At 36.7% G+C, this 15,455-nt stretch overlaps 1 protein-coding gene across 2 annotated transcripts in view; it reads left to right on the top strand.

The window, feature by feature from the left end:
- nbeab (neurobeachin b) overlaps window positions 1-15,455 on the top strand; it is a 284,815-nt gene that overhangs the window by 178,747 nt on the left and 90,613 nt on the right. Inside the window, exon 38 of one of the 2 annotated variants that reach the window (XM_084419403.1) lies at window positions 14,990-15,141. In XM_084419403.1, coding sequence (XP_084275529.1) covers window positions 14,990-15,141 — 152 coding nt within the window. The remainder of the gene's footprint in view (window positions 1-14,989; window positions 15,142-15,455) is intronic. The other variant, XM_084419404.1, reaches the window with a different exon arrangement.

The raw sequence follows: 15,455 nt of genomic DNA, 5'->3' as shown, positions 1-15,455 counted from the left end.
TGTGGTAAAGTAATAATCAAATATAATACTTGTAATACAATTACAACACTTTCTCCTAACCCAGTTTAATATGCTGAGACAACTATAAGTAAGCCATTTGTGTCTCAACCAATGATGAGTTTGTGGTGAGACTATCTGTTTGTTTGACCAATGAAAGTCATTTTGGAAAACAATCATTAATTTAGCAATTCCTCTTGGCGACATGGCTAGCAATTACACAGTAATGTAATGCTTATTTTAATTTATGTGACTTCTAATCTTTTCATATTTTAATTGTAATGTGTGTATGTTTTTTTTTTTTTTTTTTTACTTTATCATGCCTACGTACAGCACTTTGAATTACTAGTGTTTAAAATCTGCTTTAACCTTGACTTACCTTACAACATGAAGACATATACGACTACAAACAAGACAAATGTATTTGTAAAGCAACACTCAATATAACTATTAAAACATAAGACATTTTCAGAAAATGCATCTTTGATACAATTAAATCTTTCATACGTTTTAAGCAATTTAAAAATGTGTGAACACACATGACACATTTGCATTAAATATACAATAAAAGTTTTATATATAAAAATATATGATCACTGGATTGAGATTCTCTCTGCCAACATTGGCTGTTAGCCAGTAGACCCACTTACAAACATGTGTACACAAACACACACAGTCCAAGCACAAGTACTTATTTGCCTTCCAAATTGGCTCGATTTGCAGAAACAGTGGCTGTGGGTTTCTTATTAAATTTGTGAAATCCACTGCAGATGGTTGAATGTCCATGATGGCATCATGTTTACCCATTTCAATAAGAAACATCGGCTTGAACTGTGTGAGTAGAAATAGAGAACATAGCTCAGCTGCTTTCACTGATTGTACTTCTGTTATCAGTTTTGATGAATCCAAAGATTCTAGACATCCCATAATTGTATCTGTCAGAACTTGTTTTTTTGACATGATGTCAGACACAGACCTTACATTAGCGGTGCTGTAACGGCACTGTATCACATTCATAGCTAAATATGTATGTAGGTTGTCCTAGTTTTATTTTGAGGCTGTGTTTAGACCACATATTTTATGTCCCGTGTGCTTACAGTATAAAAGAAAAGATATAACTCGCTGCGGTTTGTTCTAATGTTTGATGTAGGTTTCCTTGTTTTATAGCCTTTTGTATTTGTTTTTTTACTATTATATTTTTTTGTTATTTTGATAAGTATTGTTGAGTTTGATTCATTACAGTTTTATGTGTTTTCTAGCAGATTGATTTAATTATAAATTTATTTTTGTTTATTTACTTACTATGTTAGATTGTGAATTCCATGTTCATATATTTTTCATATGTGTATATATATTTCATTCATTCATTCATTTGCATTTATTAACCTTTTTAGTTAATTAAAAATGTATTTACTAATATGGCACTGACAATCCTCCATAAATGACAGTAGTCTGACCATTTTCTGAATATAATATAATAATTTAATATAATTGTGGTATCGAAACTGTCAAATGCTGCCTTAAATTCATCACCTCAAAGTCCTTCATGCCATAATAATGAAGTGCATTGAACACCAACTACACAACATACAAAAAATCTATGGTGAATTGGCTGAAAGTCTCTGCCACCATTCAGACTTATTCAAATATTTATGAAAACCACCTGGAAGGCATAACATTTGCATTGAGACAAAAGGTTATTGAGCTGGGGCACATTGTAAATGGTCCCACAAAACTTCCAACAAATTCAAATTTAATGGTAACCTGCTGGAGAAGAAAAATGATGCAATATGCTCATGAGCTCAAGGCGTTGTTACAGCTGAGCAGCTTAGTCTTATTCAATGCTACATTAACTTTCCCATTTATGCAGCTTCTGTAAAATAGAAAGCCTGCGGTGTTCTGAAGCATGTGTGTGTGTGTGTGTGTACTTTGCATATGTGTGTGTTAGCATGTCCGCCTGAAAATATATTTGTATTAGCGTGTTTGTGTGTGTCTTTAAGCATGAACGCACTCCGATTGGTTTTCTCCTTTTACTTTGTGCTACAGCCCAGGGACACGTGAAAAATGATCGAAATAATGTTTTCACATTTAGGCTTCTGAAAACACAAATGTTCCCATGATCCTTTGGAGCACCCCTTTGATTTTCGCCATTATTTTCTGCGGAGCAACTGGAAATGCTTTTGTATTTTAACAAACAGAACCAGAGAAGCAGTTGTGCACGTTATTAGATAAATAAATGTTCTCCATTGTGTAAAATGTAATAATCCGTCAGGGATGACGCACCAAGAGATGCGAAGATGCAACGCTGCATTGCAATTCTTCAATGGCTGCATGAGCTGAAAGCCAAATAACCAACTCCAACCCAGGAATCTTCAGTTCGATCATACTTTATGCTTGCCTGATGATGAATGTCCCCTGTATTGAGTCGGCATCAGAAAATCAATACTTCTCAAATTGAAACAGTATAGGGTTGTATTGATCTGTGCTGCTAAATCAGAAGGAGAAGGCTTTGATAGGACGTTGCCAGACAGCTCTGAGCCCAGTAATGACACACTATCAATTTTGGCTTTACACTGATAAATCAAGTCGAAAATTGGATGTCAGATTTTTTTTTTCTTCTCGCTTTCCTCTGAGGGACTTATTTTCCTTTCCCTCTCCTGTTGACCTCCGACCTCCACCAGTGAATTATAAAGTTCAGTCGTGTCAAAAGTGAGAAGACGTCAGCGTCGGGATTAATGATGGAAAAGAAATCTATGAAATTGAAAAATCATGGAGCCATTTATTTGCATGTCACTGGTCTGTTATCCAGCTCTCTAATTCTCATGTCATATTCGGAGGCAACCTAAGGCGCTTTTTTGTCATAATCAATTAACTAGATATAATCTCTGTGTAATCCTGCATTAGGTTCTTTATTTTATCTGTACTCATTAATAGGAAGAAATACTTATATTGGATATTTTAAAATGTGTGTTTCACACTTTAAAATGTGTGTAATTTATGTTCTATCCAAAACGTTTTGTTATTATGCCACTCACACTCCTCCATTATCATATCCATAGTAAATAAACAGCACAGAAATTACACACTTTTTAAAACATTACTTCATTGTGTTGCATTACGTTGCTATCTTCGGGTAGTGGAGTCAAATTATAATGCGTTTTTCTTTTTAATCCAAGTTGTCTAAACTTTTTGTATTCCAATAACAGTACAAGTAGTTTGGTAGTATGCTAATGAAAACTTCTCATGCTAGCTGTGCAAAACACACTCGGTCTCAGCACTCTTCCCAAGCGTCATGTCACACTGAATAAAGCTGACATCCACCGATTTCCAATCAGCATTTTTTGCCATGCGATGGCGCGTAGCTGACTGTGCTAGGTGTCCAATAATACTTCTTCTTAGCGTCCGTTTCCTGGAGTTTAACGTAGCTTGAAACAGTCATTCAGGTGCTAATTGCTTCAAAATGGCTGTCCGTGACAAAAAAATTGAAAGTCTGCGGTCACAGTGGACAGGCGTCCCGGTGTTGCGTTCGTGCCCTTTGTCAACGTCAGCACTATAGCGGACAGCTGATGGAGGACCAGCATACCTGGACCACCTCAGACCTTAACTTAACCTGACTTGTGTATTGATTGTCAACACTTTCTCTTGTATAATTACTTCTTTTTTTTTTTTTTTGTTGACTGTAAGGAGGGAGATGAAGAAAAAAGACAGTGTCAAGAGATGGAGAGTAGTGGCATGTATTGATTTGTTGGAGGTGGAGAATGAGGGAGGCACCATTTCCGTTGAATAACGGTGCGCGTGGTCTTTTGTTTGATGGATGGCAACAGTCCCGTACTGGATAATAACTTGGTGATAGAATGGAGCCTTCCAGTTACATATGGCTTGGTTAAGTAGTCTCACTGGGAGTGGTTGAAAGGTTATCAAATCTAATAGCAGCAATTGAAGGGAAATATATACTGCTCTTATGGGATTTAGACCCCCCAAAATTGGGATTTTTGGTCTTAGGTCTAAATAAAATATCAACTGTGATCAGAGTTTGCAAGTCACATGGTCCATTTTATGCAGGATTCATTGATGAATAGAAAGTTCAAAAGAACGAAAATGTCCATTTTTGGATCTTGAGAGCCTTGGTTACTATGAATTGTGACTGTATGGAGTCCATGTATGGTCTGTCTTACTCTTTAAAAATTGTCCTTTGGTGTTCCACTGGGGAAAAAAAGAGGGTGTGTGAATAATGATTTTCATTTCTCTGCCAATCTACAGTATTTCTTTAAGCTAATTAGGAAAATCAGGAGAGAACAGTGAATGTGATTCAAATGATCTTTCAAATGACATTTGAAAACTGATGGAGAACATATTGAAACAACTCTTAAACACACCTTTCCCCGAATGACTTTCATTATTGTGTCTAGCCTTGAAATAAACTTGAAATAAAGTCCTCTATGATAGTTTCCACTGAAGCTTCCTTTGTTGCAAAAAGTTTGGTAAGCTGAAGACCCGTGGCCACCATTTCCAAGCTAGAAACTTTCGCACCGATTCTTTCACCCACAAACCCCTCCGATTGTTTTTGACCTACACAAAGTCACTTCCCCTTAGGCATGCTTAACCTCAAAGTCTGTGCTAATTATCTCTGGGAAGAGGGCCGTTGGAACGATCATTAATTTCAACAGAAAAGAGTTTTCCCACTCCGTTGGCTTTGTCTTTGATGAGAGATGGACGGTTCGCCGAAACGGGCGAGAAGGGACGCCTGACCTGTACTAGAACTCTGTCTCTCACCCAGGCAGCCACGTCTGTCTTTATCCAAAGCAGTGACCCGCAGTGCAGGCCTTGCCAGTCTTCAGCCAAAGTGCTTTTTATGTGTCTGCTCTAGTATTTTAGTTTGATTCAGCTACATAATGAAGGCTTTCCCCTTACTGGAAAAATACTGTAATTTGATTGGGTTGTGGACTATCACATGTATCACATTTTGTCACATTTCAAAGATTATAAAGAAAATTTTATCAGAAATAAAAACATACACTAAAAAATAAAGGTTCTTTATTGGCATTTATGGTTACATAAAGAAACTTTAACATCCATGGAACTTTTTTATTAAATAAATGGTTCTTTATAGTGGAAAACAGTTCTTTAAATGAATAAAATGTTCTTCAAACAATGAAAAAAAATTAAAAAAGGTTAAGAACTGTTCACTAAAAGTTTCGTTGCATCTATGAAATCTATAATGCATCGTTGTGAAAACACCGTTTTACAACCTTTATTTTTAAGACTGCAACTTGCATCATATTTAAATGTTTAACTTGAAGGATGAGACTTGAAAAATGCCTGGATACTCTGGAGTGTTTATGTATGATTTGGCCTTGATTTAGATTTACACTGTTTGGAAGAAATGAAAGCCAGGACAAAGATGAAAAGTTCAAGCTATAGAATATATTCAGAGAAGATCTGTTTACCAAAAGCTGTTTTTCTTAAATATTGCATGAGGCATCCTTTTTTGTGGCTTTTGCAGTCAGGCTACCTCAAGCGTAAATAATTTCCATCTGAGGTGCGATTCCATGAGGAATACTGTCTCAAATAAAAATCGTAAAAGCATATTAAATAATCTCCATCTTGGAATGGATTTTGGCTGTCAGACCCAAAAGATCAAGCTATATTAGTTTGAAGCAGTGCTAAATGTTAAACAGACGTATGCGACGGGAATAGAGAGGGCATGTCTTGGCTTAACTTCATTGAAAGTGTTGAGCGTTTTTTTTTTGTCTTGAACATGAAGAATGGCAGCCGTAATGTCACAGAGTCAGTGTGGCACTGAGGAAAGCCAGGCAACCCCCAAAATAGAAACCAGTCGCTGATTACTGCTATTTTACTAATTATGTTCCATTTATGTCCCCAATGGATGCATTTAATGAGAACATAATAGTGCCTTATTGAATTTCCCTGCCATTCTCTCATGTGCCACAACAAGAGACTATCTGTAGTGATGTTATTTCCAGATAATCATCAATGGCCTCATTGACCGTGATCATGACTGTATTATTCTCTTGAGCTGTCAATTAAACATGTCCATTTAATGTTAATTTAGTGTCCCAGCCAAAGGCATCATTCTGCATGGGCTCCTTAAACCAATGAATTAAAAACAGCACATGCAGACAAACTGACAAACTCTAAATGGATTACTGTGGATTGTATGCTATATACAGTAATATAGAAATAAACCATAGACACTATCAATGTTTTATCTGCCACAAAAATCTGCATTTGGGGACTTTTCTCAACAAATAAATGAATCTTTGCAATAAAATGTGATTAATTCAAAATATTTGGCATATCATAATTAAATGTTAACTTTATTAAATGTAATTTAAAAGGGGTCCTATTATGTTTTTGCACTTTTTCAACTTTAGTTCATGTGTGATGTTGCTGTTTGAGCATAAAAAATATCTGCAAGGTTACAAAGCTCAAAGTCCACTCAAAAGGGAGATATATTCTATTTAACAGAATCCACTGTCCAAGAACTATAACGAACGACTCGTTTGGCCTACAATGCGTTTTTTCTGGGCTTTGTGAAGTCACAATTTTACTCATTTAAATAATCCCCGCCCACGGAATATGCAAAAAAAAAAACGGATGAGGCCTGTGAGCTGCTGCTATGTCAAAGACACACTGTTTTTTCCACGCCTTTTCCAAAACTCATTTGTTTGACATTCCTAAGGCTGACAAACTTAGAGTGGTTAAAATAGATTTTCAACACTGTTCTTGAATATTATAACCCCAGCGCTTATCTGTGTGCTGCACATTTTACGTGGAGAACAGCTTCCAGAACCACAATGCAGGCTACGCACAAAAGCTTCTCCTGAAATGGAGCAGTTCCCACTTTGTCAGTAAAATCTGTTGTTTGTGGATCACAACTTGTAAGTATGTCTTATTATTTGTAGTTGCGTTTTCTATATTAACAGTTCCAATTATACGTTTTTTTTTTTTTTGTTGCTCCGCTTGCCTGCTAGCCAACATTAGTGTTGATATAGTGTCTACTGTAGCTTTTGTAAGCTTTCGCTTTTTGTAAGCTTTCGCTTTTGTTCATCGCCCCTTAGGAAAATTAACCTTGGTTTTGTGATCGATTACTGTTTGTATTACCTTAGTTTTCCAACAAATATCATGATTAAATTGTATATAGCATCGGGTTCATAAAATGTATAAGAAAATTACACAAAAAACATACCACTCTGAAACGTCCTGTGAAATCCGTGCTTGCAAAGTCCGTGCGTGAAATCTGTTCTGGACGATCCTATTGTTTGTTAACATTGTCAGGGTCTGAATTGGGCTCAAATTGGTTTGAAATTGCCGCCATCCTTAATATTTACAGTAGAGTAGAACTCGCAATTATGGAGGGGCTGGACATTTCCTGAACATGTGCTAAGCACTGCCAATCACAACACACTGGGCCCACTGACCAATCACAGCACATTTCGTATTTCGGAAGGAGGGGTTTCAAACAAACAGGAAATAGTCGCGTTTGGGCCAGACTGGGGAGAGAGGAGCTGTAATAATGTAAAATAGCAGTACAGTACACCCCAAAATCAAGATTAAGTAGTAAAAGGGCATAATAGAACCCCATTAAAAAAAAAAAAATTATATATATATATATATTTTTTTTTTTTAAGCCCTATTTTTCTGTTATATGCTGGACATTCATTATACTTTAGTTTTTATTTATTTTGTTATTTTTTATTCTTTCTATTTTTGTGTTATGCTAGTTTTTACAGAAATAAATACACAAACACACACTCATGCAGTATGAAAAAGGACTGTTTATACACACAAATGATAGATAGATAGATAGATAGATAGATAGATAGATAGATAGATAGATAGATAGATAGATAGATAGATAGATAGATAGATAGATAGATAGATAGATAGATAGATAGATAGATAGAAACACATACTGTAGGCCTTTCCACAGTGCCTGCAAACAAGTCTTATTTGTTTAATAATATCTGTTTTTATACTGTTCACAGTGTCAAGGGATGAAATCAGATTCAGTTGTTCAGACAGTCGGTTGCCATAGTGATGAAGAGTCAGCACAATGGCAAGAGACTTTCTTCTACTAAACTGAGCAACTATCATTGTGGAAAGAAGGGACAACTGAAATTGTTGCCTTTGCTCTTGTCCGTACACAAAATAAGTGTCTGAGACATTACTGTATTTTATGCATTATTGCATATACTGTATCCTAAACCACTTGTACATTAACCTATATATTCAAATATGTACTACATAGCAAATGCAACCACACTGGGAAAGAGACACTACTGCACATTGTGTATGAATTCATGTTCCAAAGGCCAAATAATAATAATATATTACTTGACAGTTTTGAAACTATTTCAAACCACCTTCATATGTGGTTTAGATTGAGATTGGGATGTTATGCGTTTATTTATTTATTTTTGGCTCCACACAGAAGACTCAGGCTCTATTAGACCAAAGAGACTCAGAGGTGGTCAAAACAGCTGTCTACTTAGAAACAGTTACACCCCTGAATCCTCCCACTTAAATGAATCTTTGGAGATGTACAATGAAGGTCTGCTTGCTTTGACCGTTCAAGCCCTGCGGAGCAGCACGGTAACAGGGTAATCCATCTCATGAACCAGCATCCCATAATCCCCCACAATACCAGTGTAAAAGCCCAATATATCATATCTGCAGCTGGGGTTTCCAAAAAAAAGAAGAAGAAAAAAAAGAACATAGCTATATATATTGTATTTTAAGATTAAATTGTTATCCTTTCCTTTATTTCCCATTTTGCCATTTTATACTGAATCATAGCTGTCAAATTTGTACAGCCTTTCACAAACAACACATGCCCTATGGACACAAGAGTCCTAAATCTTGTTCTCACTCTCTGAGAGTGTTTTTAATGTGTGGTAGAGAGAGGGGGATTTTTATACCAGTCTTTTGTGATGCATTTAGAAAAAAAAATAAGACCCAAAGCAGTAGTAAATAATGACTGGCATGCTGGTCGGCTGATAGTTTTGGTTATCAGTGCAGGGAAATTAGCTTTTAAAATGCAGTTGGAAATCCATTTGGGTGATTGATGGGCGATGTGACTAATAAATTTGAGCCGCTTTCGAGGAGGGCCGGCCCTCCACCATCCTTTATGGCTGTCATCATGAGCCGCACGATTGGTAAAGTCGAGCGTGTCGGAAGCTAATTCCAGTGAGTGATTACCATTCAGATGAAACGGCTATCAGGATCCACTCTTTAATGTGAAGACCAGCGAGAATATAGTCTTTCCTTTTTAAAATCTAAAACAATTAAGTAGCCTATTACTGTTTTTATTCTCCAATAAAGACTCCTGGACAACAGCACTAACAGCTACTATTGATATTTATACAACAAGTGCTGATATAACATCAAAGAGACTTTTTACTGAACTTGTCCTAAATGACATACTGTGTACTTATACTATGCACCATGTACTCAACTGTCTAGTGTATGGATTTTATAAGGTCATTTTGTCTTCCCTTCTGCTACGTAAGAAAATCTGTGACTGTTGAGTGCATGAAGAGTCCAACATATTTTGGAAAAATGCTAGATAAAGCCCGGTGGCAGGGAATGAATACAGCTGATCCCACCTCTTTGATATTGTTAATGGTCAGCTGATGCAAAATCTTTTGCAGATTTTTCCCTCTTTACCCTTACAAGGCTTCATCCCATTTAAATAACAAATTCAAAGCGTTCTTGTCGCAGCATAATATAGGCGCCCTCAGTCTGTGCATTAGTGGTGGGGATTTGTCAGTGACTTTAAACGAAAGTTACATTGTTACGTCAGTAGATGGCGACAAGTGATTATCATGAGTGAGTGCATTTGAATCATTCACTCAACCGTTTAGTTTAAAACCAAGACTATAGAATAACACAAGACTCGTCACTCGTATTGTTTTGAATGAGGAAAAGTGCAACGCTCAATATGGCAGAACAAGTCCCGTCTTCTAAATAAGAGCCAATCGCCGATTGGTAAAGTCATCACTTCACTGCAGCTGCCGTTAGAAGCTCCGTTTTCTACAGAAACAGTCAGGCGCGCGCTTCAACTGCACATGCTCATTAGCTTGATCCAGCCTGAAACATGTCATTTTCTGTCATTATTTGAGCGTTTAGAACAAAAATTTATGAGACAGTTGTTGTCAGATTTTCATTGGTAATTTCAAATATGAAATTGAATCGTAAGCTTGGCAAACTGTTTTGGAGAATTTGATGTTTCCCCATTCAAAGAGATAGGAGCTGCACTTCAAAGATGGCCGCCGAGTGAAATTACTTGTCTTAAAGGGACTTTGGTTTAAAACACTGATTCATCCAGGAATGAACAAGTGGCTATCTATTAGTTATTCGGCCGATTTATTCTGTATCAGTGAACAAAACGAATTTGTCGGGTTGTTCTGCGACACGAAACAAGTTGCTTGCTTTTCTGTTTTTCTGCACTAGACGGACATGTTTGACTTTTCTGCTCACATCTTCTGCAGCAACTCACGCATAACGCAGCATTCTGGAAACATGCTGCTCAAGTTAAATGAAGAAAAAAATTCTGTGTGAACTGGCCTTAATTCTTTTGTGGATTACAAACAGTAAAATTACGCACAATCAGCATTCCTGCTTGGTAAAAAAAAAAAAAAAAAGGTCTATATATATGAAGAGTTCAGATGCAAAAACCTCTAAGTGCCGTCTGACATTTTCTTCTAGAATGATCATTTTTATCAAGCTCGTATTTTTAAGTTCAGTAAATTCTCTTAAATGACAATTAATAGGTAATTTTCATTGCCATTTAAGTGAATTTACTGAACTTAAATATACGAGCTTGATAAAAATGATCATTCTAGAAGAAAATTTCAGACGGCACTTAGAGGCTTTTGCATCTGAACTCTTCATATATATATATATATATATATATATACAGTGCAATGCATAAGTTAATACACCCATGCTAAAGTTGACTAAAAAGAGGAATAAAAAATCATATTTTGGAAATTGAACTTAATGCCTTAATTTAAAAAATTAGGAAAAATCCAACCTTTAAGGACACCAATTTTCTTTGTGAATGAATAATGTATCGTAAATAAATAAATGTTCTTCCTTAAAATACATGGTGCATAAGTTAGTACACCCCTATGTTAAATTCCCATAGAGGCAGGCAGATTTTTATTTTTAAAGGCCAGTTACTTCATGGATCCAGGATACTATGCATCCTGATAAAGTTCCCTTGGCCTTTGGAATTAAAATAGCCCCATATCATCACATAGCCTTCACCATACCTAGATATTGGCATGGTTTTATTTCAGTTAGCCTAAAAGCTAGTTTGATTTGCATTGCAGTAACTGGCCTTTAAAAATAAAAATCTATATATATACATACCTGTTGCTTTTGAAAAGGACTGCTGTAACCGTTTTAGTGGGCCTAAATAAATTGTTAAAAGTTTACAGTATACATCCACAATCTCCCTGTGGAAAACCCCTCTTTGGAGCTGGACCACCCTGGGTGAGGAAACTCACGTCATGGCACTTTTGGCACTGACTAAATCCGGCTCTATATGTTGACCGCAGGGTTTAACGTATCACTGGACCCCCGTCCAATCCTGCGGAAACCACCACCAAAGTAAAAGCATATGCTTTAGGGGAAAGAGAAGGTGAAGAAATGTAAACGGTGTCATCGAGCACCCTTCGGTTTATCGTTCATTGTAATTCCGAGTGCTTGTCTAATCCCCTTATTAAGAAGAAAACGAAAATGTTTGGGCTTTCCTCTGAATTGCTGTACACAGCCGACATACTGCTGTCAAACCAAATCAAAATCATCATGTACGCTGAGGGAGGGGAAACTCAGAAATCTTCAAAGTCTACATGCTTGGATTTCTCCTGCGGCCGCGCGCTACATTGCCTACTCGCAGGCAGCTTTGGATGTTCTAATCTTAAATGGTAATCGCCTGGTTGCCTCAGTGGGATTTACATTTTTTTTCACGCTGTAATCTTGCATTTACAATGTCATTTACGTGACTCTGGCCCGTACGCCTCTTGACATCTCTGTCTGGCTCTCGAGGTATAAGACTGACAACAGACAAGCCCCAGACACAGCGCTTTGCTTTTCATACCCCGGCGAGTGATGAACTTTTGGCATGCCGCTCATGTATGCAAACAGGCTTTGTTTCCTACACACACACACACACACATACACACACGTTCTTGATTGATGTTAAACTGAGAACGAGCACTCGTGTTGCTGTCAGAGCTCGGTTAAGTCCCTTGAGCCTCCTGATTTCTTGACATTTGTAGATATAATATTCACGCAACAAGGAGCAGCTTTTGTGATGTGATCCTGCTGTAACACTTTAATCTGTTTAGACTGCCTCAATATTATGGCAGAGTGGAGAGAGGCCCATTCAATTCAATCCATAGCTTGAGGCAAACACCTCGGCAGGATCTGAAGATTATTTTTTTAATGGAATGGCTGCCTGGTGTTAAAGTGAGAATGTTGGCTTCTCTTTTTATAATTTTCTTGGTTTTTGTTTTTCTTAGTGGGCAAATAATAAAGTTGTTCTTATTATTAGTGCTATTCCAGAGCTTTTTTCATGTGGATTTAATCATGTGGATGCATTTAAAAAAAATCTTAAAGGGATAGTTCACCCAAAAATGTCTTTTTTTTTTTTAAATGGAACAATTTTGTTTTATAATCTTCATGCAATCCTCATATAATGACAGTTTATTGTGACTGTAATGATAAAAAGTCAAAAAAATAAATAAATAATAATTGTAGAAAAAATTCCCGAAAGCACTACATGATAGTTTTGTGTAAAGTAGCGTTGTTATTTACTGACAATCTTCCCCTCCATTGCAGCTCTTAAAGTTGGCATGAAAGGGAAATTCATCATCTATTTTCTAAATGTACATTATTGTGGATGATTAATTCATTTTCTTCTTTTTTTCCGTATCTGACCTTGTAATTTTTTTATCAAAATGTCATAACTCGATCCTCCGATGAAACAACAGACATTTGAGGCATTCAGATCTTCCTCAGTCCAATCAACAAACGAAGGATTGAAACCCTCCATCCTTTTTTTCTTTTGTCACTACTTCCATTACATTGCATTGCACAATACTTCATTTCAACATTTCAAACTGTTATGATGTCAGAAACAATGGCGTTGGTTTCTCAATGACATGACAGTTTGACACTTCTCAGCATAGACGTAACAAGATTATCAGTGAATGACAACTTGAATTTTAAACACAAAGCTATTGTGTGTTCATTATATCCTGTAGATTTCATCTACAAATTTTGCACAAATCAATCTTTTTTTTCTTTTTTACAATATTAGATAGTTCTTTAGTCTCTTTTTGTAAGATAGAACATAGACTAATCACTCAAGTTATATTTTATGATGGGAATTAGTATGGCTCAAAGTGGATGGTGTATTTCCCCATGAGTAGCTGGTAATGAAGATAAACCACATGTGGAATTTGGTGATTGTCCCATACCATGCTGTCATCTATCCCCCAATTACACCAATCATCACTCTCTAAATCCTCTTTGGAGTAAATTAGCTGCAGTATTATTCGGTGCTGGCCTGCTTTTCCCTTCTGTGCTTTTTTCCTTTCCCTTTCTCTCACACACCGTTTTAAAGCCTTTGAAACATCTCCAGCCCGAGCGCACTCGAAACGTTCTGCACTTAGTAACCTGATGCTGGTCCCTGCCCTTAATGGTTTGCATTAGCTGCAAGCAATAAAATTAGCCCAGGTCCCTGCTAATGTTGGAATAATCATTTACAAAGATGGTTACCACATGCTGTAGCTGTTTCCCTCTCATTCCCCGCGCTCCCCTTTTTTCTCGGCCTCTCATTTCTTCTTTTATACGGCCTCTAATTCGCTGTTATTAATAATGAATAAAAACGCAATTTTCTGCAGCTTGCTCCAGGGCCCTGGGAATCATTTCAATGAATATTTCAGCACGTTATTTTAATCACAGCTGCACATATGCGGAGGGAGGGGGTCTCTGTTTTATTGGCCTGGGGTGTGGCTATGGTGAGACCCCGGCATCATTAAAACCCCTCTCCGGCTGCATAGAGGGTCCTAGCTCTGATTTACAAGACTTGTTAAAAAACACAGTAAAAAGGAGGCAAGCTGCGCCATTTATACTTGTAATTTGATACAGTATTTGTTAATGGGACTTTGCTGTTATTTATTTGTGTGCTGGATAGCCACGGCTGCTGTTTAATGCACCAGGGGTTCTCGTGTCTGGGTTTCTGGAGCTTTAATGAACTTCATGAATTAGCTTTATTTTACCAGATATCGTTTGATTCTCCCTCATGTGGAACCCTTTGGTTTGGGTGCCCTCCAAAATGCAATTCTCCATAGCGTTGTATGTAGAATATTACACTACTATATAAATCTAAGTGCTTTCGTGTGTGTGTGTGTGTGTGTGTGTGTGTGTGTGTGTGTGTGTGTGTGGAAGCCCATTTCTGCCACGAAAAAATCATGCTTTGCTAAATACTAATTATAAAATAAAATGTCATAATTATGACATATAGTAGTCAAAATGTTGACATAATTTGGAACTCAATTTCGACTTTATATCTCATAATCATGACTTATTATTTCATAATTAAACCCTTTTGTCATAATTATGACTTATCATAATTTAAACTTTTTGTCAGTTTTGATCTTACAAGTGCATGTATGAATTAGTATGTCATAATTATACGAATTAGAATTGGTACGTTATCTCATAATTATGACATACTATGTCATAATTATGACATTTTATCTCATAATTATGACTTGGTAGTTAATAATTTGCCTTTATTGTTTACCAATTTACCAAAGCATGCTGTTTTCAAATATGATGGAAATGGGTTCAATATATGTCTGTTTCTATTGTACATGTTGTATATATATTGTGTATATATATATTGCTTTAATTTTAGCTTTCCAACTTGTTTTTTTCTGATTCCTAACAGGAGTTCCTGTCTTTTCCCCTTTTCCAGTCAGCTGCATGACTTCTGGCGTCTGGATTACTGGGAGGATGACCTCCGGAGGAGGCGGAGATTCATCCGAAACCCTTTTGGCTCCACCCACTTGGATATTACGTGCAAATCACTGGAGGACTACGGTCAGTAATTCTGCCAACAGCCAATCAAAAATGTTGCTGGACTCTGTCAGTCTTGCTCATTATCCCCAAATTGCGTTCATTTCATACAATGACATCATTGTTCACCAAATGGGATACACATATGCGAATTAGAAAACCTCCAATCAACTCTTGGACGCAACTAATATTCTCAGAGCTGAGAAATAGTTAGTTGTCAGCTTTATAGGTTGTGTATTTATGGGCCTTGTCAATTGAACATGGCAAGAGGGTTTTATGGAAGGTTTTTATATTCTAACTGCACACATTGTTGAGAGGAAAATTGTGCGCCATGTTTT

The sequence above is a fragment of the Rutilus rutilus genome (genome assembly GCF_951802725.1).
Source record: "Rutilus rutilus genome assembly, chromosome: 9".
NCBI lineage: Eukaryota > Metazoa > Chordata > Actinopteri > Cypriniformes > Leuciscidae > Rutilus > Rutilus rutilus.
The sequence above is the reverse complement of the archived record's forward strand: the minus strand, read 5'-3'. Positions and strand labels throughout refer to the sequence as shown.